This window comes from Dermacentor albipictus, chromosome 8, assembly GCF_038994185.2.
Source record: "Dermacentor albipictus isolate Rhodes 1998 colony chromosome 8, USDA_Dalb.pri_finalv2, whole genome shotgun sequence".
NCBI classification, from domain to species: Eukaryota; Metazoa; Arthropoda; class Arachnida; order Ixodida; family Ixodidae; genus Dermacentor; species Dermacentor albipictus.
This window is the reverse complement of record NC_091828.1, coordinates 49,054,017-49,077,565: the sequence shown is the minus strand read 5'-3', so window position 1 is coordinate 49,077,565 and position 23,549 is coordinate 49,054,017. Positions and strand designations below refer to the sequence as shown.

The following is a 23,549-nucleotide window of genomic DNA, read 5'->3' as shown; positions in this document are numbered from 1 at the left end:
ACGCGACATTTTTTTTTCTTTACTCGCGTGCGTTACTTCGCAATTACTCATCCAGTGCTCCCACAGCAACTTTATTGCTCACATTTGAAAAATGCAGTCGAGCAGGCTCAGCACATTGCGAAGCGTGCTTGTTGTATCGGTGCAGGACATACAAAATACCGAAAGTAGAAATGAGCTCGCGATACAACGATGCTCTAGAACAGGATTTTGAATTCATAAACGAACCAAAATGTTTAATTAAGCTGACCTGCCAAATCTCTCCGTTTCACTTGTTGAGTCAGGCGGAGGCGGACGTCTGTTAAAAGGTGGCGATATCGATGGCACATAAGCAGCATGGTTCGCAACGTTGTTTTTAGAGCGCAGCTCTTTGGCGTCCGTTCCTGGGTTTCGCGTCGTCGTCGGCGTCGTCGTCGACGGCGTCGGCCTCGTAACCAGCTCGCCTCCGCCGCCGCGCTCCGCCGCCGCGCATGCGCCGCTGCTCCGCCGCCGCGCATGCGCGCTGTCGGCTCTCCGGGCGAGGGAGGATGATGGAAGGGAGGAGGAGAGACTGTGGAGGAGGGCTGGCTACACAAATGGCTCTTTGGCGTCCGTTCCTGGGTTTCGCGTTGTCGTCGGCCTCATAACCAGCTCCGCCCCCCTTTCATCCCCCCAGCGCTAGCAGCGACCGACTGATACCGCTTTCGTGAGTCCGCTACCGCACTCACGAAAGACGTCGTGCACTTCCTGCAACTCGCATTAACCGTCCATCGATCCACACCGATGTTAGTAGTGGGGGACTTTAATGTTGACATAAAGACAAACAGCAATTTCCTAACACTTATGCGGGAGAACATCCCGTTCCTCTCGCTCGTAACGCGTCCCACGGCTGTGACAACCTCGCGAGGCACTTGTATAGATCTCGTCTTTGAGAATCAAGCATTGGTGTACCAAGTCGAACATATATCAGTCTATTTCTCCGACCACAAAGCTTCCTTCATGACTGTCAAGAACTGTTAATGGCGTCTTTGTTAAAGGAATACGTGTGAAAAATAAAAAAAAAATTCTGTGATAGCGCATACATGTGTTGCTCGATTTCTTTGCCTCAATCTATCGAAAAGGTGAAACAGCTTATTTGCTGCGCTCAAATTTCGCATTAGGAAGTAACGTAATCGTCGGTAATTTTTTCTCCAACGAAGTGGCGGCTGCAGATTCTTGAGTTTTCGCTTGGTTACCATGGTCCTCCGTCAGGGCTACGCAACAAAATTACAGAAGAACGAATTTGTCGCACTTTCTCATGCGAGCGGCTGTGTTGCGGGGAATGCAAGAAATCCGATTACACAACAGGTTGAACGGCCCGTATCCAGCGCTCTCGCCTTTCCCCTTCATACGATCGCGATGGAAATCGGTAAAACTGAACGTTGTTATTCCGTCCTTCACGTTCATGGCAACTTACAACAAACACAACAGTAGCGTCGATTGCGGCGTTTCTTCGTAGCGCGCGGAGCTATTGCGGTTGCCGTCGTTTCCACCATGTCTGAAGAGTGCAAGCGCTTTATGGCAGTTCGGCGGCGCGTCCGACTAGCGTAGAAATTCATAGCTCTCTGTCTGGGTGTTAAATGAGCAGAACACTCGCAATACGGACCAATATCTAGTTCAATCGTTGTTTCGCAGTCGCCTAGCTGCATTGCCAACTTAGCAAGGGAGCCGGGCTTCGCACTACTCAGTACTGCCTCATCGCACCGGCAGGTGGCGCTACGCGTCCTACAAAATTCCAGTGTCTGACGTACATAGTAGACAGCGTCCTTATGCTTCGTGCTACTTGCTGATCAAGGTCTGGGCACTGTTTGGCATCCGGTGTCCACTTGTTAGGTCCGAGTATCCCGTTTTCCTACGCCTGCAAGCAGCCTATCGAAAAAGAATTCCTTGATGCGCATGCGTCATGAAACTGTTATATCTTTGTAAAGTTCGTATTCATTTACCGAGTTGTTTATAGGACAAAACGTTAGACCACGTTTCGGGAGATCAACTTCATTGGGGCTTAAACCCTCATATGTCTACCACGTTGCTGCAGTGCTGAGGATTCTTGCTTGTAGCATTATCGGTGGGGTCATATTAGTTTTCTCGGGTGGATCTGCAGCTTTATTGCCTTTGTGCTGGTACCAGGGTGTCTACCAAGTTGACTTCAATTTCCCCGAGCGCCTTTGCAATATTCCCCGACTGACACAGAGCTTTGTTTTATGTCAAGACTGGCCGACACCATGCCGCCCGATGCTGTCACTCTAGTAAGCATGTTAAAAATAAAAACAACGACTTAAACCTAGTTTGAATAGTAAGGAGCAGCGTTCATTATATTCAAAGCAGAAAACTGAAGGGGTTCGTAAAACGCACAGCGTATATCTCTGAAAAAACAAAGGGTAAAGCCCATCGCGAATTGAGTCGAACATGTTTAAATACGAATAAAAAGAGACGCATACAGAAACAAATATTTTCGCAAATGAGCTATTTCTATCAACTGATAGCAAGCTCATTGGTATTAGGCCCTAACTTTGTTACAAGTGAGATATTCTCTGAGCAGCTGGGAAGTCGACCTCAACTGTCCCCATCGCATACTCTCAGGCCACGCAGAACCCGTCGCTGTTGGGTTTCGCCGCCATAAAGAGCTTATTTTGGTTTGGATGAGGGTCACGTGCATCACGGCCTCAACATTTTGCTTTTTGAGCGCAAGCTCCTTCACAGAGGCGGCACAGTTCCTTTCCCGATCATTCCTCAATGCGACGGTCATTTCATCTTCTCGTCCTGTTACCGCGGCGCGTTCGCCCCACGGACAACTTGAAGCATCCTCTTGGTCAGTTGTAGTGAACGCCCTATTTCGGACTCCCTAGGAGCCGCGAGAATGTCTGGGAAATCGGGCAGTCTGAAAAAAAAGGAATTTATACCATTTACTGTCCTTAGGGCTAAAATCGCCATAGGCACGTCTGAAAAAGCTGTGGAGGCCTGCCAGTACACGTATTAGGCATATTGGCGCTCGTACTGTGAAAGGAGACGGCGGGTGCGCGCGTGTATAATTAGGGAGTACGCACTGCGTCCCGTGACTATTTCCACTTCCCACGCTTGTTAAGCTTCACCGCAATACTTTCCGTATGCTTCACTGCGTAACACATCTGTGCTCAGGCGAAGCTGCCTTTCGGGAACCGGCATTATGAAACGCGCCGTGCTTTCTGTTCAGCTTCGAAACCAATCACAAGGATTACAAAGGCGCAGTCGGTACCATTGCTGACATCGGCGAATTCTTTCAATGAAAAACACGGCACCTAACGGTAAGCACCTTAAGAGCGAACGTCGAAGCAGCTAGGCCTCGCGTTGCCGTGGTGGTAGCTACGGCTGCCACTGGATCTACGTGCGAGAGTGCCGGTTCGAGGCGGCGAGATAATAAAAAATGCGGTGTTAGCTTTGATTAATGCCGTCTCGGACCTGCGGCCGCAGCAGAAAGTCCCAAATATCGGACGGTGAACGGTTCTTGCATCCGAAATTTCTGACGTCCCGGGTACGTGTTGGCGCCGCGAAGCCGTCCGTATTATCTCCCAAAAATCGGGCATCCGGAAAATCGGTCGTTGACTCTACACTGGTAATTTATCCAGCCGAGGACACGGCGTCAAAGACGATTCATTACGACTCCACTCTTACTCAAGCCAGCATATCGGCGACGTTTGTTCGCTTTCAATAAAATGACAGCCAATTTTCCCTGATTGAAGCACAAATTCCCTGAGTGTTTCTCGAGTATTTCCAGACTATTCGAAATCCCTTAGAATTCCCGGTTTTCCCTGTTGGTATACACCTTGTGAAATTTATATAGATTTTCCTAGCTTCAACGAATTGCTCAAGTTCTGTTTTTCCGGTTCAGATAAATTTATGCTGTCAAGCTGATTAGTAATTACTCTGAATTGTTCTTGGCAGTGCTCTTTGAGAATACCAATTAAAGAGTGACGCATGAAACTGCTTGTCACAGTATTCTGGAACATGCTATGAATTACCCTAGCAGCTCAACATGTCCCCGCATATAGTAACGCGTGTGTAACAGAATGTCATGCAGCATACTGCACACACATGCATTTTCCCCGTTCATATCAACGTTTATTAATACATAGACACCCACATGGCTTAACTGTGTGGATAGACAAATGCTATGCAAGTTCGGAAGTTGCAAACTTTGAAAGAACCTGCACTGAAATGGTCACATGTTGGTGCAGGTGCATCTTCACATGGCTGTAATGTGCCAAAGTCTGAAGGCGCACCATGTCACCCAATATATCTTAGTGGATTAGGAGGTAATCCTGAAGTGTGGAACTTCCAAAACGAAAAAAAATATACTATTTATTACGGCTTGGTACATTGTTCGTGCCTAAAATCGATTTAAGCTAATGACGTGTAAAATTTTTCAGATTGAATGGAATACGGATGAATAGGACCAGAAGTGAAACAAGTCAAATGCAGAATACATTTTAAATAGTTTTCAAAAAACAAACAGCTAAAGATTAATCTGCAGAAAACTAAAGTAATGGTTGACAGTCTCGGAAGAGAACAACTTACAATAGGTAGCGAGGCACTGGCAGTGGTAAGGGAATACATCTACTTAGTGCAGGTAGTGACGGCGGATCCGGATCATGAGACGGAAATAATCAGAATAAGAATGGGCTGGGGTGCGTTTGGATGGCATTCTCAGATCATGAACAGCAGGTGGCCATTATCCCTCCAGAGAAAAGTGTATAATAGCTGTGTCTTACCAGTACTCACCTACGGGTCAAAAACCTGGAGGTTTACGAAAAGGGTTCTACTCAAATTGAGGACGACGCAACGAGCTATGGAAAGAATAATGATAGATGTAGCGTTAAGGGATAAGAAAAAAGCAGATTCAGTGAGAGAACAAACGCGAGTTAATGACATCTTAGTTGAAATCAAGAAAAAGAAATGGGCATGGGCAGTACATGTAATGAGGAGGGAAGATGACCGATGGTCATTAAGGGTTACGGACTGGATTCCAAGGGAAGGGAAGCGTAGCAGGGGGCGGCAGAAAGTTAGGTGGGCGGATGAGATTAAGAAGTTTGCAGGGACGACATGGCCACAATTAGTACATGACCGGGGTTGTTGGAGAAGTATGGGAGAGGCCTTTGCCCTGCAGTGGGCGTAACCAGGCTGATGATGATGATTATCAAAATATGTATAAAACAATGTTTAATGTCGTGCCTTTGCAACAGATGGCGCCACAGCGCTCTTGTATACAAGTTACATTCGTCGTAATAAAGGTTATCACCATGGAGCCGGCAGTAGTGTAGCCTCCATGTCGCTTGGCTCGTGACACGACACAATGTGTACACGCTGGTATTCATAACAGTGGCAGGTTCCTGCTGTTCCATCGCACATTATGAAGCACTGCTTATTGAAAACACAAATGGAGTGCAAGGTACAAATCAGGAATTTTCTCACACAAAGGCGAGCGCAAATGATCCCTGCATAACCAGGAAAGTCTACGTACCTTAGCAGCGTATACAGCCTCTACTACGCATGTTCTATTTCATGCATATACCATGCCAACGGGGGTGAATGAGGGCACACACGTAATGCTTTGTTCGAAGGCAACTAGAAAATATTTGAATTTATGTAGTGCCTATTCAAAAGCATCCAATATTTGCAAACCTTTAATCAAAATAGAAACAGATAATTCTTTGATTTATTATTTAAGAATATGTCGAGTGCAAAGTTTTGTGTGAGAGGAAATTCACTATGAGAGACTGTCACAACTGCAATTCAAAAGGAATCTTTACAAATGTTGAAAAACAGGATTTGCCAAAATCCTTACCTTCCGTGCACATAAGTACTATACAGTGCAGGTGTCATTCTTTGCTAGATCCAAGATGTAAATTTAGTACAAATATTTCTTCAGATGTGTGTCACACCAGTGCTTATACAAATGCCTATACATTTGTTGAAATAAAAATTGGAGGACGCTTATGCTTCGACTTCAAGAGTGGAACGCGACATCGTTTCCGTCGACCCGCGAAGGGCTGTAAGACAACGCGGTACTACGCAGCGATCACTTACGAGGCGCCCCGCATCGAACTTTGCACCCACCAATCACGCGGTGAGCGTCGAGCAACGCAGCGTTCGGCGCGCCAACGAAACGTGCGCCTAAGCAAGCGGAACAAACCAAACTCGGTGTCTCGGATGGGGGAAACGACGTACGCCAGCCAAACGTCGTGATCGGCACGGGCAGAGAGATAGACAGATAGTGATCTAAGGAAAGGAAGGACGCTTGATTCTGCAACCCGTGAGGGAGCACGGCGAAGCGTCGTCTGAGGAGAGGGAGTCCGGGCCGCGACGCGCCTCGGACCGGTCCCTGCACAGCCCCAATGCGCGCGTGGCGCGCCAACTGTCGGGGCAGTGCCGTACATCGAGAGCAGGGGGTCTTCTGTGTTTGCCGCAAGATGGCTCTGCGTGCGCAGAAAGCGCAGAAGAAATGTAGCGGAAACGCACTTCGCTACTCGTGTAACTGCGACTTCTGTATGTTGCATGTTCATAATTACCGATATACACCGCAGTACAAACTTTCTACAGCTAGTTTTTAAGGCAACACCGCATTCACTAGAGGTGCTTTTGTACCGCTTTGAAGCATCGAACTCGTGGCTGAGTGGTAGCGTCTCACACTCCGGAGACCCTGGTTCGATTCCCACCCAGCCCTTCCTGCAAGTTATTTTTTATTCAAGAAGTGCCTCCCGGGATTTATCGCTCACGGCCAACGCCGCCGACACCGACGACACGAGCTCCTTAACGCTGTCGTGTTAAAATGAAAGAATGAAATAGGCATCGGGGTCTTGACATGTGACTCGACTTAAACTACTCGGGTAAATGAGTTATAACAAGTGCCTTTTGTGCTAATGAACTTCAAATTGCCATCACTCACCTTCTCTTGCAAAAAAATGCTAACATTACTATATGTCGTCATTCCTGTACTAAAATAGCAAGAACAAATGAATACTCATTAAATAAAGGTATTTATTTGTACTCTGATGAAAGAGATGGTGAAAAGCTAAATTATTGAACAATCAATTGCTGTAAAAAAAGTACCCACGAGTAAAAAAAAGAAAGGTGCAAATAGAATAAGGATAAGTCTCTAGAATGAACCATGTATACCAGAACCTAGAGGCAACAAATACATGAATGGGTCTAACAAATTCATATATCCCAAAAGATAATACCCTAAAACAAAAATGCACCACCTAGAAAGCCGATCATTTAGACATTTGTACTGCAGCAATACGTATTACATTAAACGTACCGTATTTATTTGTATCAAGGCCAACTCCAATAAGCCAACCTCTGAAAAGTCTGCAAAAAAAAAAACTTACCTTGAATGTAGGGAAAAAAAAGCGAGGACAACATTCACAACATGAAAACAGCATTTATTGAACATGAACTTGCTGGGCTTTTCTAAGTCATCCCCGCTGCTGTTGTCCTATAAATACCCTCCTGGTTGCAGTGCATGCACAAAAAATATCCAGTTGCCCCCTCCAACGACGCACGCTTTTTCATCGATGCTGAAGACCCACACAGCCTGAATGTTTGACAATGCCTATGAGGCTCGCACAACCTTTTGTTTAAAAGCAGCAGAATAGTGGCATTGCCTGCCTGATGCTTATATGACACTGCCACGCTACATGCCAATACGGCACAGGTCAAAATGGCGACATCGCTTATGTCCTTCAACTGGCTACTGGCGCTGTTTGTAGTGGCTGCAATGCTGACTTTTCTAGATGGTGATAGCTGGAACAAATATTGACTACTTTTCAAATAATGAAAAGTCCCAAGATAACGCAAATTGACGATTTTGAAGTCTTCATTATATCGAGGTCTAACTATGGATTCTTTTTCTCAGCTATAACAGCTTCGAAGGCATCAGTTTTCATAATTTGTTTTGCTTCATGTTCTATGACATGTTGCAAAAATATGGTGACCCAAAAAGCCTTTCAGGGCCCCCTTTAAGAGTGCATGGAGAAACTTGTGCTTGGAGAAACGCAGTACAGCACTATGTAACATGCTATACGTTTGTAAATGTTTAATTCGGAATCTAGATCAACATGGTTGTTGACTTACCCTACAGTATCATGGTGCTGTGCTCTTTTATGTCTGCTCAAGTAATGAGACTGCATAAAGGACGTGGAGAAAATTGTGGACCTGGTCACCTGTATGAACGCGCTGCTGGTGTATCTTCACTCCATGCTTCAATGAGAAGCTCTGAAGGCGTACACAGACTGATATGGCTTCTCACCTTTATGCTTGCGCAGGTTTCGTAAGGTTGCCATTTTCTGGGAAGCTCCGAGAGCATGAAGGCCACTAATATGGCTACTTGCATGTGAGGGTACACAGCTGGAATTTTAGGCTATCCTTTTGTGAGAAGCTCTGAAGGCATGAAGGGCAGCGAAATGGCTTCTCACCTGTGTAGGTGTGCAGGTGCTCTTTCAGGTAGGTCATTTGAGTGAAGCTCAGAGAGGACGTAGAGCACTGCCATGGCTTCGCGCCTGTGTAGGTGTGCAGGCGACCTTTTAGGTGGGCCTCTTGTAAGAAGCTCCGAGAGCATGAAGGGCACTGAAACAGCTTCTCGTCTTTGAGGGTGCACAAGTGTCTCACAAGGTAGCACTTTTTTGAGAAGCTCCAAGTGCATGAAGGGCACTGAAATGGCTTCTATTCTATGTGGGTGCGCAGGTGTCTCGTAAGGTTGCTCTTTTGTGAGAAGCTCCGAGAGCATGAAGGGCACTGATGTGGCTTCTTGTTTGTGTGGGTGTGCAAGTGGGACTTCAGGGTGACCTTTTGTGAGAAGCTCGGAGAGCATGAAGGGCACTCAAATGACTTCGCGCCTGTGTTGGTGCGCAGGAGTTTCATAAGAGAGCCCTTTTTTGTGAAGCTTTGAGAGCATGAAGGGCACTGAAAAGGCTTCTCTTCTGTGTGGCTGCGCAGGTGTCTCATAAGGTGGCCCTTTTCTGAGAAGCTCCGGGAGCTTGAAGGGCACTGATATGGCTACTCACCTGTGTGGGTGCGCAGGTGCCTTTTCACGTGGATCTTTCGTGTGAAGCTCCGAGAGCATGAAGGGCACTGAAATGGCTTGTCACCTGTATGGGTGCACATGTGTCTCATAAGGTTGCCCTTTACTGAGAAGCTCCGAGAGCATGAAGGGCACTGATATGGCTTCTCGCCTGTGTGGGTGTGCAGGTGGGATTTCAGCCTTGCCTTTATTGAGAAGCTCTGAAGGCACGAAGGGCACTGAAATGGCTTGTCACCTGTATGGGTGCACAGGTGTCTCATAAGGTTGCCTTTTACTGAGAAGCTCCAAGGGCATGAAGGGCACTGATATGGTTTCTGGCCTGTGTGGGTGTGCAGGTGGGATTTCAGCTTTGTCTTTTCTGAGAAGCTCTGAAGGCACGAAGGGCATTGAAATGGCTTCTCACCTGTGTGAGTGCGAAGGTGGCTTTTCAGGTGGGTCATTCGTGAGAAGCTCCGAGAGCATGAAGGGCACTCAAATGGCCTCTCGCCTGTGTGAGTGCGCAGATGTCTCATGAGGCTGCACTTTTCTGAGAAGCTCCGAGAGCATGAGGGGCACTCAAATGGCTTTTTGCCTGTGTGGGTGCGCAGATGTCTCATAAGGCTGCACTTTTCTGAGAAGCTCCGAGAGCATGAAGGGCACGGAAATGGCTTCTCGCCTGTGTGGGTGCACAGGTGCTCTTGCAGGTGGGCCTGTTGTGAAAAGCTCTGAAGGCATGAAGGGCATTGAAATGGCTTCTCATCTGCGTGAGTGCGAAGGTGGCGTTTCAGGTGGGTCTTTCGTGAGAAGCTCCGAGAGCATGAAGGGCATGGAAATGGCTTCTCAGCCGTATGAACCGTGGCATGCGTTTCCGGCTGAGATAGTTTATGAGTCTCGCAGTCACAGGATTGAGATCGGTGGAGGCATCCTTGCTTGGAGTTGTCACATTTGGCAGTTGATGGAGAAATAGAAGGCCTCGATGCTGCACAAATAAAACAAAAGTAAGAGTTATTATAAAATGCCAAAAAAAGAACATGGATGCAAAATTTAAAGACAAGCTTTCTTTTCCTTTATTTATTCTGGAAATCTTGAGGGTGATTTCAAGTATGATGGAACAAAGAAGTCCTAATGGTCCTTCTTAATTTGCTAAATATTTCTGCATCTGAATGCTTTATGACCCTGTTTGTGAAGACCACCAATAAACCTTATTTTTCAGCAAAGCAAAAAATTGCAAACTGACAGAATGTGGAGTGTTTGAGAACTTTCATGGATTTCTACGATCCTTAGAGCGCAGTTTAAAATGCTCTGACCCATCTTGCTCTGTCAACCTCAACTAGCACTCGAGACCAGGAGGACACATTTAGCACTTATAAAACTTGTTACAATTCACTGGCACAACCAATCTGTCTCCATTTGGGGACAAGCTGAAAGTACGAGGAGCTAGTTACGAAATACCATATTTTTCCCCATATAACACGGCAACATGTACAACCGGAAGCCTCTTTCAGAACAAGTGCTGTGTGTGAACAGCTCGACTAGTACTTGAATAGCATTATGATATATAGTTTTAGTGCACAAACTAGCAGAGAAGGACAACAAAAACGTTGGTTCTTGTTGTCCTTCTTTGCTCGTTTTTGGTTATGTATGTGCTGGAAATACATTTAAAAATGCTTTTAGAACCACCAAGAAACAAAAAAAACATGCAAAAATAAGCCATAGAAATAACTGTATACAACCCTCAAACGTACGCAGAAACAGGATCCATTTGGGGACAAACAACATGTCCGTGCCATATCATCAGCCAGTGACTCTGTTCCACTGATTTCAGAGACGCTGCTGGGCCATTGCGCACAGCTTATAATGATCCAAGTTTTACTTTGCTATTGCCGTGTGCACTATTCGCTAACAAATAAATGCAAAATGACGACCCGTACAGAGGAGGACAATAACTGACAATGTGGAACTGGAGAAGGGTGCTTCAACACACAGGGCTGGAAAGACGGTGCGTTCCCCAGGAAATAACGAAAGTTTGAGTAATCGTGAGCTTTGCCCTGAACAGTGGCTCTGCTGCAGCAGATGCTGTACTGACATGAAGCCAGACCTCAAAGTGCAATTCCTACGATCTGGATTCCAATCCTGACCTTGCTGTGAAAATTTTGCAATTTTTGGTATGGTTTATACACGCGAAAATACGGCAATATATTCGTGTTATCTAGCTTTTCTTCAACCGAGAAAACTACTTGCTAACCTGTGCTTTCCTCAGTGTCATTTTTATAGGCTTAACAAAGTAGACATCTTCAGTCGCAGTTTTGTTGAAAGTTACAAAAAATTGACACATACTCTACTCCTTGTACTTTGTCAGCATAAAATAGTGGCAAATTATTGCTGGAACTGACAAGGAATGCTACAAACAAACCACTCCCTCAACAAAGCGCAATGCATTTTAACACACTAGCAGGCGAAGGCATACGATAACATACCGCAGAAACCCTATTCTAAATTTCACAATGTGGAATTTCTGCCTCTTATTGTATGCGGATCCCAATGTTTTCAGTCCAATATTTGCAGTTCCGGTTTCATTGTTGCTCAGTTCTATCATCAAGACTCATAGCGGAGAATGCGTTACCTTGCGGTGGCATCGGTAGGCTGCTGGTTTTTTCAGCCGGTGCCATTTTGACCACACCACAAATCTGTATGTTTGCCTAAAGTCTATCTTGCATGATGTTGGGACTGCAAAAACAGTGCCCAGCTGCCTTTAAGAGGAAAGTTATTTTAGCTGCCGAGACTATCGGGAATTGCGCCGCAAGGCCACTTTTCTGTCACCGAGAGCAGCGTTCGTGGCTGGAAGAAGCAAAGGAGACAACTTTTTCGTCCGATGACCTGAGAAGTTTCTGAGAGGCAAAGAACAGACTCTTTCCCGAGATTGAACAAGATCTGACTGCATTCGTGCAATGCCCACGGGCTGCTCACCAGGCTGTGAACATTGAGCTGCTACAAGTAACGGCAAGAGAAATTGCCCCGGATAAAGGCATTCCGTAGAATTATTTCAAGACTAGTAAAAACTGGATATCACGTTATATGCACCATACTCGGTTTTCTTTACATCAGAGGACGTCAATATCGCACAAACTCTCTGGAAGCTCTGAAGAACAGCTTGTGGCTTTTCAGTGGCATGTGATAAAGCTGCGGAAGAATGTCCAACTAATTTTACATTGCAAGCAGCCCTGCTAATGGCTCATCATGCTAGTACGCTGAGAGGGCCCTTATGATTGGCTGTTGCTATGGCAACAGTGCAACAAAGCTCCGGGTGGCAATGATAGGCCTGCTTTCAAGTTGTTCGACCTTTCTTCTTTGATCACACCATGATTACAAGCTGCGCTTGTTCGACGCTTCTTCTAAGAAGTTTGAAACTGGACTTGCGTATGGAAAGCAAAACACGATCCTTATCTGATGATATCCCGAGAAAGAGGAAGCGTTTGTAGCAATTATCAGAAGAGCCAGTGATCAGATCATGCCGGACCGCCAAAGTCATAGAAGCATCGTTTAATCCCATGTCACGTGGGCAGTTTAGCTCTAGCAAGGCAAACTGTGTCGTGTCACGGAGTCGTGGACTGCATAACAATGCACACTTCGCACACGTGCCATTTTACTTGGCAAACCATACAGAACCATAGAGAGTGCACCGGCACTTATTCGTGCAAGTCTCTGTGCAATCATGGGTACTTCCAGTCTAACCCAGTTCAGTGTAAGGTGCACCTATAATGTCATCATTAGCAGACAAGGCATTTTCAGCACCTAAAGATGCGAACAACGCAGCACAGTGACTGCTATATGCCATTCGTGTTGAACACGATGTGAGTCTTGAGCGCATATTCTCGCGCGGTCTCATTGAGAGTTTTGCTGTGCAAGATGATTTTGACGCTTTGAAAATGGATGCTGCTTCATGCAAGCAGGGAACTTAACCACATTTATCAAAAAGAATCTAATGGAGGTACATCACAAGTCACTGAACCGATTTTAATGCGTTTGGTTTCTTTCTGTTCGGCAAACATGAGCTTCATTCTAAAGCCTTTCTTTTCATCACAGGCGGAACAAATAAAATTCCCAGCACTTTCAAAACCTTAATGAGATTTTCTTAGCATTGCTTTTTTTGGTACCTCAGCTTTACATAAATTTTAAGGATGCCTCCATGAACGCATTTAAAATTTTTAAAATTTACTATATTAGCCAGTCAGAAATGACCTAATTGGAATCTGGCATTTTGTCATATCTACTTATCTAGATGATGAACTTGAAATTTCTATGCACATTTGAAATCTCCGTTCAGTGATTTACTTACTTGCCAAATTTCATCAAGCTAAGTTGATAAATAAGATGCACAACCTTCTTAGGACACTTGTCACTTTCTAACAGCAATTGAATAACCAGAAGTCTAATGGCTGGAAAATGGAGAAAGTGGCTGCAGTCCATAAATTGGCTGACGTGCACTGTTCTGAGGACCACCACCCTATCTCGACTAGCATTCCATGAAATCTTTTAAAACACCCAATATATTCTTACCTCATCAATTTTCTGGGAAGCAACTCATTCTTTCATTCATGTAAAGCAGTGTTCTAAAAGAACATTTTCATGTGATACACAACTTCTTTGTTTCAATAATGACTTGTTTGTCACCTTAGATCAAGGACTTGATGTTGACTCATGTTTTTACATTTTGCCAAAGCTTTTCACCTTGTAGTCATATTCTATCTCTTAATAAGCTTAATATAGAACTAAAGTGTTGCTTGGTAAAGGAGTCTGTTTCCAATCAAACTCAGTATATCGCAACTAATAACTGTTCATGTACTTATCACCAGTTCCATCTCAAGTGCCACAAGGATCCGTCTTGGGGGTCTTGATAGTCTTGATTTACATTAATGATCTTCCTAACTGAGCAATCAACTAATCCGTTAGCAGATGTCTGTAATATACTGCGTGATTACTAACCCTGGCGTTTCACTCAGTAAGGGCATCTCCACAACGTGCCACTCCAGTATAGCAAATGGATAAGGAAACTTAACGCTGAGAAGTGTAAATCTTTCTGAATGTCAAGCATTGCAAACAATGGCAATAAACATACATATATACTGAATGATGCATTGCTGTAATCAGTAAACGACCAGAAATATCTTCCCCTTCGCGTAACTAATGATCCGTCCCGGAATATGCATCTTAATTATTTCACTACTAATGCTAAACGCGCATTAAAATATCTTGGTTGTAAATTTTCCTCTTCTGCTGCACTGACACTCTAGAAAAACTTAGTTCGCTCAGAGCTAGAATACACAACTATTATTTGGGATAAAAATTGAATTCCACTAAACCTTTGCACTTAGAAGACTCAAATTCAAGCAATTGGCTTTATTTCATCTAAGTATTCCTGCTATTCTAGTGCAACATGCACGAAGAAACCATTTGACAGATTTCCTAATGCCGCAAGTGTGCGCGCCTTTGCCTATTCCCCAAGGTTTATCACTCCAACGATGCAGCGAAGAAATTAGAGATCACACCATCTTTCAACATTTTCATTGAGATATGACCACACATATAAAATTGCCCTTCATTAAAAACAAGAATCTGTGATAGTATTGCTTACCCTATTTTTTTTATAACTGTCTTGGCATTTTTCTGCTTTGTTGCCACTCCATTCTGTGTTGCCTACAGGACTTGAAAGTAGGAATAATTAAAGTAATAACTAAAACTGTATATAAGGTTTACCCATTTTAACTCAACTTGAGAAAATATGATTACACGCTCTTGTACACATTGCAAAATATCACACTTACACATTTTTGGGGCACTAAATTTCCTATAATTAAATTAATACAAGCTGCAAATTCTGGCGGAATAAAACTTTTGCAGGAAACCAACATTTATTGTGCTTCCCTGACGCACTGTCAAAGAATGCAGCGACTTCAGCCGGTAGCATTGTAGGGTTACATTCACCAGCTTCCAAATAACTCTGAGGCGAATTTTTAAGCAATTTGAAACTTGTCAGTGACATTGCCTCGGCAGGTAGGCGTGCTCAAGACATACAGGCCACCGATTGCGCCTCATGAAGTATTGGCAGAAGACTTGTCATAGTAGACAACTCACTGGGTTTTTCGCAAATTGCTTTGATTGCGCATGCACCGCATGACTTCAAGAGGTGCCAGTGGTGGGGCTCTCCACATAGCAATGCCACGGCTCCCGTATTCCCGCTAGCAGTGACCACAAACAATGATGGCATCATGCCTGCTTGTAAACACGAAAAAAAAATTAAAAGGCGACTGCAAGCCGAAGGTACTGAGACTATGTTGAACTGAAGAGCCTTCCCACACAAGCAACTGGTGATAATGATGGTAAACAGGAGCCGCTTGCTTAGTTGGAACAAGTGTGCCCACACAAAGAGCATACATGCGCACAATTTAGGGCATGTTTGTTGCCAGACCCAACCTTCCTAGCTTTTCTAGACATGTATTGTCTATGAATATTAAAGCAAAGGTAGTGCTGATGAATGATTTAGTTCTTTGCAGTTGTCAGTCTCAAATAGGGGTTCGCAAAACCATGTTCAGGGTATATTAAACCTGTGCGCACAAGTTGAATTCAAGAGTACAGTTTGCAGTGAATCACACCTTTCACAGGGTTATGCAAGGTGGTGCTTGCCAACCACGGTAATTTATGAAAGAGGAAGCCATATAATCACTGCGATTACACAAGCAGCAATTGGCACATAACAGAAAACCTTCCTCTCGGTAAAGTTGACAAAGTCCATGTTGACAATCTGGTAACACTAGCATCTGGTGTCATGCAGGCTAGTTACGAGGGTACAAATGTTCGAGGGTACAAAGTCCGGGTCTGTGAAAATAAGCGCCAAGGCAAGCTGCAATGCATTTTGTGTGGCGAAATTCTTGCAGAAAGCTCCTTTTGACTGAACCAAGCTAGCCTGCCACCGGACAAAGCATCCATCCTATGAAAACAAGGACCTCGACTTCTTAAAGTACAAAATTTTGAAAAGTCGACCATATTACTGTACATCTCATGATACCCCCCCACCTTTTTTTGAGAGATATGAATTTTTGTGCCATTTCAAGAGATTTGCACAGAGATTCTACTATAAATATTTGCACTGCTGAAACGTGTAGCAACTTTCTTAGATTTTATTTTTGTACTTGTTTACAGTTGCCAACTACCCGGCAAATCAGGCATTATTCACCAAGCTGCTTAAACAACTCGTCAATATGTTTCTCCGGGGTCGTGCTTGCAATATGAATAGATCAGCTTGCACGTCAACAAAGGTGACATTCTCACTGTAAACAGCCGAAAGCACCATGCAGGCTTGCGTTAGATTACAGTTAGTTGGGAGCACAGTCACTGGCTCTTCTCTGCGAGAGCCCAATTCATCTACTTACAGCCCCTGACAAACTATCTTGTCGTTAGTAAGCACAACACAGAACTAGATGTCGTCAGCACTGGTGAACTGCTCCAGCGTCATTTCGATATGCAAATGCATATGCAGATAAAGGGGACTGATCAGGCTTGCTAGGGTTGCAATCATTGCATGATGACAGCATTTCATGTTGGATCGTGACACCTGCATGGCTCTGGATTGTTTGCTCGGTCCAGGCCTCCATACATCTAAAAGCATGGCAACTGGTGAGATCACGTCAATGTTGTGGCTCTTGCCACTGTCCATGCGCGTAGCACCATGTGACTAACCCAACGTGACCGATGGGGCTGCTTGAGAGTACAGATAATCCGTTTGTCCATCGGCTGTAGGAGTGATCTTACGTTAGGCGGCAGCAATTCCACTTGCATTGCTTTGAGGTCTTTGACATGGCCATGCACAACACAGTTGCCTATTATCATTAGTGCTTAGTGTCCTTGGCGATCCACCTTCCTCTCAAGCTTGAGAATGCATTCTTTGAAAAGGTGTTCCGTTATCCACGCCTTCTTGTTGCCTTCGTAAAGCACTTAAGCACACGCTCTCTTGAAACATCTCAGACTCTTTGATCTACTGATAACAAGCATTAGAAGCTTTTCAATTCCCAGAATGCTGCTGCCAATGACAACAGTCGGCCGTTCCTTGCTATGCTTGCCACCGTGGCAAGGGTACCCAGTGAATGCAGGGGTTTCTTCAGGTACCAACTTATACAGTCAAACTTCGTTAATATGTACCCGTTTAATGTTAATTACGGTTTAAACGTAGTTGCGAAGATTCCACCGCCCAGCCCCCATTGAACTCCACGTATTGGCTCACCGCTTAAGCCGTAGTCGCTCAGTGCCCACCAAACGGTTAGTGTGTACTATTTTCTTTCTTGTTTTACATGCACATGCACAAAATCAGGAAAACCTCATGTGGGCAGCCGTTCGATTCTCGAGTTGCGACACCCAGACAACAGCCGACGTTAGACATAGCCACCATGACGTATTTCCTGCTCATACAGCTGTTGCCGATTGCAGGGCAGAAAAGCATGGCCTTCGAGATTGCCTTCCAGTGACGCGAAGCTGCCGGTAGGGGTTCAAATTCGCTGTCACCGTCGAACCCAATCCAATCCAATTCAAATAGCAAACGCACAGAAGCACATTTTTTATATGCATTTCTATGCTTACCCGACGAGAAAAATGTCCCTCCGTCCATCCCGCAAGACGACCGCTTTCAAGATAAAGCCCGCATCAGCGAGCGACTGTACTGACTGTACCTTCACGCTGCCTGTCGCTTCAACGCAAATGAGGCGGCGAGAACACAGTGCTCACAAACCTCTCAGCACAAGCCGTACCCTGCCCCTTTCGCTGATCGCTTTCAAGATGTGGCACCGTGGGTCTCTCTTCAGCGCGCAGCGGTGGAAAGCAAGCGTGGAGCTATTGGCAGTCGACACTCTGTCCGCATTGATTGTTTTGAAGATATGGTCCGTGCGGCCGTTTCATATATGCAGACACCGTGGTGCACATTTGCTAATGGTTCATAATGGTTTGACACGGATGGATAAGGCGCTAATGAACGATAACGGCTAATGATCGGAACGTCATTAGCGCGTCGGGCTCCACTATCTGCAGTAGATTGCTTGCGTTATCAATGCACTTTGCGTCATTCGTGTCGTCGCAGCGTTGTCATTTGCACTGGCCGAATTAAGTTCCACAATGCTTTTAGACATCTCCCAGAGAAAAGTTCCTGTGTGAATTTTTTTCTTCATTCTGCCAGTGTGTTTGTTGTCGTGTTGTTGAATGATCTTTGCTGCCGCGTGTCGTGTTTATGTTAACAAGATGCCGACCTCGATGTTCTTACATCCGTGGACTTCTCAGATAGCGAAGTTGTTGCCGCTGTTGCATCACAGAACGCCTACGTTGCACCGCGCCCATCTTCAAGTGAAACTGATGATGATGACCATTGTGGAAGTGGACGGCCCTTCATTATCTGATGTGGCGCATGCTTTGAGAGTCAAGTGAGCTTTCGCAGAGAAACGGGGCCTCGTGGACAAAATCGCTCGCGCCCTTACCGAGTTTGAAAATGTCGCAGCAAGGCCATGATGGCGGCAAGTGAAGATCGTCGATTTTTTGCTACCTACCCACAAGTCAAGCCTGACTAGTATGTGTGTTTGAGAGTATTGTGATGTAGTTCTTTTCCGGCCGGTAAGTAGCTCCTTAACTGGCATTGTCGGTTAATTCGAACATAATTTATTGCGTACCTAAACATTGTTCCCGGCCGACATTAATTAATCAGGTTTGGCTATAAAATAGCCCAGGTTTGTCCCAGTTAACTGTGTCCCTGGACCCGAACTGTTGATGCAACGACTGTAGCCTACTACAACGATAACTTTCAACAGACCACTCGTCTACAGTGGCACTTTCACGACACACACTGAAGCTGGCCCAACCTCGCAATATTATACACACCATGGAGTTACACAAGGCGGTGTCTTGAGTCCCACGCTTTTCAACCTTGTACTCATTGGTCTCGTGGAACGACTGCCGAACACAGTTAAAATATCAATGTATGCCGACGACATCTGCGTCTAGTGTGACACGACCACAAGTACACGCAAGGCTTCAAAAAGCTGCGACGTCAACATCAACGTATCTAAATCAATAAGGCCTCAAGATAATTTAAGTAATCTTTTCAGCAAAGAACTCCTTAAACAAAATAATCTTGTAAATAGACCTAAACAGGCATCCAAAGCTGCATGCCGCGTCAAACACTCGGGGCAGCATGCATGCTCGGTGGGAGTGGTCTACGTCATTCCACTTTTGTGCGGCAAGATGTACTTTGGGAACAGAGGAAGCTGCCTTAACATCCGCCTTAGGGAGCACCAAAGTGCGATCAGGAATGAAACAGGTTATAATCTGGCCGCGCATAGTAGAGTTTGCTTATGCAAACTTATGTTTGAACAAACGGAAATATTGCATAAAAATATGCCTCAAATTAACCGCGAGATTGTAGAGGCCTACTTCATGCATGTGAACTCAGGCGCATGCGTTAGCCAGACTTCATCACTCTGCAGGATAAAGAAACTGATTTTTTGAATGGCAAAATAGGCTAACACCTTTGTAAACGTAACTTTACACGTCTTTACATTTCCTGTATATTATAGTCCATTGCTTGAAATAATAAACCAGCTGTTAGTATGCACTTGTGTTGTGTACTTCCTCTCGTCCTTTGTCCGGGTTGTGCTCCCTACCCATAGGAACATGCTCAAGATCTAGCCAGAAAAATGCGCATGGGTCGTGTTTAGCCGAAGGCCAATGAGATCATACGATATGTCTCTATCGACGATCAAAGCACACCTTGTCAGGACACACTGATTCTTGGGCGCAATCATTGATCATGACCTCTGCAGGAATCCTCATGTGGCCCACCTAAAGAAGCGCCTGATGGATGTTTCTAATGTGCTGAAGTTTGTTGGAGGAAAAGCCTGGGGTACATCAGTACATGCAATGATGCAACTATACAGGACGCTTTTCCTTGGATATTTGCGATACAGCTTTTCTGTGCTGACCAACACCTGCAGAAGTCATATCCGTACACTCGAAAGTGTCCACGCCTAGGCACTTAGAGTGCGTCTTAGACTGCCACAGTGCTCGTGAACAGCTGAAACAATTGCGATTGCACATGATTTCCCAGCCCAAGATTCATATAGCCATGGAAGCACTCAGAGCACACGTAAGGCGCCTTGCTCGAGCCCCTGCCTATCGTCAAGCCTCACTGCCAGAGGATCGACCACGTGCCTCCATTTGTGAAACAGTACTGCCCTATCGTGCATACCTTCCATCAGGTTATACAGCTCCAGCAAGAGTTCCGTTTCTCCCATGGTGTTTGGCTTAAGCAAAAGTTCGACTAATGGTACCAGGAATATGAACAAAAGCCCAACTCTCGTCTCCAGCACTCAAGCAGCTTTGACTGCTCTTGTACGACACATACAACGAGCATCGCCCTCTAAATACTGACGCTTCAACCATGGTGAATGTGTCTGCAGGATGGGTGTGATCTTTCCTGCAATAACCTACACCACAAAGATTCTACTACCTCACCAGACTACATCGACTGCCGCGGAGCTTGCTGCTATTCGTTGTGCACTTTGTGTAATTTCTCATGAAGTACCCAAGAAATGGAGAGTGTTCAGTGACTCCAAGGCTGCTCTTCAATGTTTGGTTTCTGCCTTACGCCGCGGACCCCACGAACAACTAGTTCTTGAAATCAGACTGCTACTTCACCACCTCGTCGAGCAAGGACGCGACATCATGTTACAGTGGATTGCAAGCCACTGTGGCATAATGGGCAATGAACATGCCGACGCAGCAGCACAATCTGCACATGGGGAGGGCTGCAAGATTCCATTCCATTCTCAAGAACAGACGCTACAATGAAAATTTGTGTGCTTGCAAATGAAGCCATCAGAACTTTATGGAACACACCAAGCTTGAAGCACACGTCTACACCGACTGGACCCACTCTTCGACTTCGACCCACATCTGGACTCTCTCGACTTGAGACAGCAGTACTTTGGTGACTGTGGCTTGGTGTCGCTTACACAAGGTCTTTCGCCTTCCGAGTCGGCATGGACGAGAGCGCGGCTTGCACTTACTGCAGTGGCTAGGAGACCATAGAACATGTACTTTGCCACTGTCCTCGATACAGCGCGCAGCGGCTGTCACTAGCGACCGCGTTGGCACGCCTTGATGACAGGCCACTTTTAGAAGTCACTCTTGGGATGCCAACATGAACTGTCCTCGCACTGAAAGTCGGTCAAGGTTTTGTTAAACTCTTTACGTTGCAGTCGCCTATTAGAAAGACTATAATGATCCCATTCCATCCCTTTTCATTTTTTTTTCACGCTTTTATTTTTGTCATGCTCTTATTTCTATCTTTATTTCCCCTTTCCCTTACTCTAGTGCAGGGTAGCGAACTGGAGGTTTTAACTCTGGCTAACCTCCCTGCCTTTCTCTCATTTGCATCTCTCTCTCTTCACCACACATTTTCTTAAAGCTTCAGTTCCCTCTCTTCGTAACATTTAGGACCAAGCCATAAGCAAATTTAAAACCCTCAATTTTCATCTGAAGCACCACGCTTTCTGCCTTTTGATTTAGAACATCACCGGACACCAGCACTTGCAAGGCGATCATGGCTTTGAGCCACCTCAGAATGGCTTCCTCAAGTTTTGGGTGGGCATGTTGGATGACATTCTTCTGTTGAGATTCAGCAGATTTCTCGGCAGCTTCCAAAATCTTGCCTCATTGTTTATATAGCCTGATAGTGTCTAGCCTGATAGATTCAGCGACATCGGATGATCCACTTGCCACCGGCCACGTTACACTTGCTTTAAAATGGTGGCCTTCTTTTCTATCGTCAACCTGCTATAATTTCCTCGCTTCAAAGCCTCTGTCAAGTTGGAGACGCTGTCAAGTTGAAGACAGACGACGAAGGTGGTGTTCGGCCCCACTGTCAGCAGCTGGTAATGAAACCACTGAAGACGATAGGTTGTTGAAGGCACCGGGCATGTTCGGCACCGGGCATGGTGCCTAAGTTGTTGAAAACCTGAGGGTACAAAACTTCATAGTTGGGTACTTTTTGAGCCACAGAGTCAACGAACTTGATGACTCCCAACGCTTCGAGAGCCGGCAAACCCAGCAATACATGGCGCAGAGGACTGACCACATAACACGTTTGGCGAGAAGTTTCTCCCCTCCAAAATATATCAGCCTGAAACTTGCCCAGATCACTGCTAGCGCCAGTCAAGACCTCGTCGGCCTTTTCCAAACTCGTGGGAGTCCCGGAAACGATGCTGGAATTACGGACACTTCTGCGCCTGAGTTGACCTTTGTGAGAACAGGCACGGAGTAACGCGCCGTGGCGCCAGGCGCCCCGACTGCGCCCAAATGAACCTCGCCAGTGCCCTTTTGTACCGACGACACTTGTACCTTTCGCTGGTAGCCTGGAGAAGTCCCTTTGAGGTACACCTTGCCGAAGTGTCCCTTTAAGCCACAGTTGAAGCACCTTTGGTCCCTCGCTGGGCAGGTTGTCCTTGGGTGCGAGTTGCCTCCGCAGAAGATGCATGGTCCCTTGGAACGAGCTAATGTTGGCCTGGTTTCCTTGCTGCGTTGTGGTTTGCTGCGGCAGCCCAGTGCGTCGAAATTGACGTCCTCACATGGCTTGCACAGTGTGTATTCGTGGACTTTGTTGCAGTTTTAAAGTTCTTGTTGCTGCTGCTGAACGGTCTGTTTTAGGCAGGCCCTCGCCAGAGCTGTTGCGAGAGGCAGCTGGGGATCCATCTGGAGCGACTCGAAGAAAAAGTTTTTCATCCCACAAGCCCAAGACGAACCGGTCCCTGATGAGGTGCCGCTTGAATTCTCCGAAGTCGCTTTTGCCCGCCAAGACGTGTAGAGTAGTCATAAACTGGTCAATTGACTCGCCAGGCATCTGGTGCTGCTTGTGAAAGCAAGCGCTCTCATAGACAATGTTGCCCTCCTTGCTGAAGTAATCGTCGAATTTTTTTTTGACAAGCTCAAGTTTCTTCGAATCTTCTGCAGAAAGATTGAAGGTGGTGAAGATGTCCCTTGCTTGTCGACCCATGGTATAAAGCAGAGTGCGTACTTGTGCCTCTTACGGGCATTCATTCAGGCCTGACGCATAGCGATATTCGTCGAAGTGCAGTATCCATGCCAGCCACTCCGAGGTATTGACGAAGTACAGCGGTGGCGGCTGCTGAAGGCCTGGCGGTGATGCAGTGGCCATTGCAGCCTCCTTTTCTGATGACGTCACGATGCTCTTTCTACAATCACTTTCAAAAGTGCGTGTATCGCAACACTTACACACCATGTCGTAACGGCGCCCGCAGCTATCAATCAGTGCGTGATCGACGAAAGACCGGAGACGACTGTAGTCCAACCCGCTGGCAATCGGAAAAAGCCCCATCTTTATTTCCACAGCAGTTTCAGTAGAACCGGCATGACGTCAGCGACACGTGGTTCCATACATGCGTCAGGCACAATG

General features: G+C 45.8%; 1 protein-coding gene across 1 annotated transcript; it reads right to left on the bottom strand.

The window, feature by feature from the left end:
• Positions 1 to 9,024: 9,024 nt before the first annotated feature.
• Positions 9,025 to 22,613, bottom strand: LOC139049240 (gastrula zinc finger protein XlCGF57.1-like). Its single transcript, XM_070524612.1, has 2 exons — positions 22,478 to 22,613; positions 9,025 to 10,028 (listed from the first exon to the last, which is right to left on the bottom strand). Exons 1-2 carry the CDS (start codon positions 22,611 to 22,613, stop codon positions 9,046 to 9,048), a joined length of 1,119 nt encoding a protein of 372 aa, XP_070380713.1. The 3' UTR covers positions 9,025 to 9,045.
• Positions 22,614 to 23,549: the final 936 nt, after the last annotated feature.

Excerpts from the sequence above, each read along its gene's own strand:
- LOC139049240 (XM_070524612.1), bottom strand. The coding sequence starts at position 22,613 with ATGCATCTTCTGCGGAGGCAACTCGCACCCAAGGACAACCTGCCCAGC. Across the intron at positions 10,029-22,477 it reads CTCCAGGCTACCAGCGAAAG|CATCGAGGCCTTCTATTTCT; the intron begins GTACAAGTGTCG and ends TTATTTGTGCAG.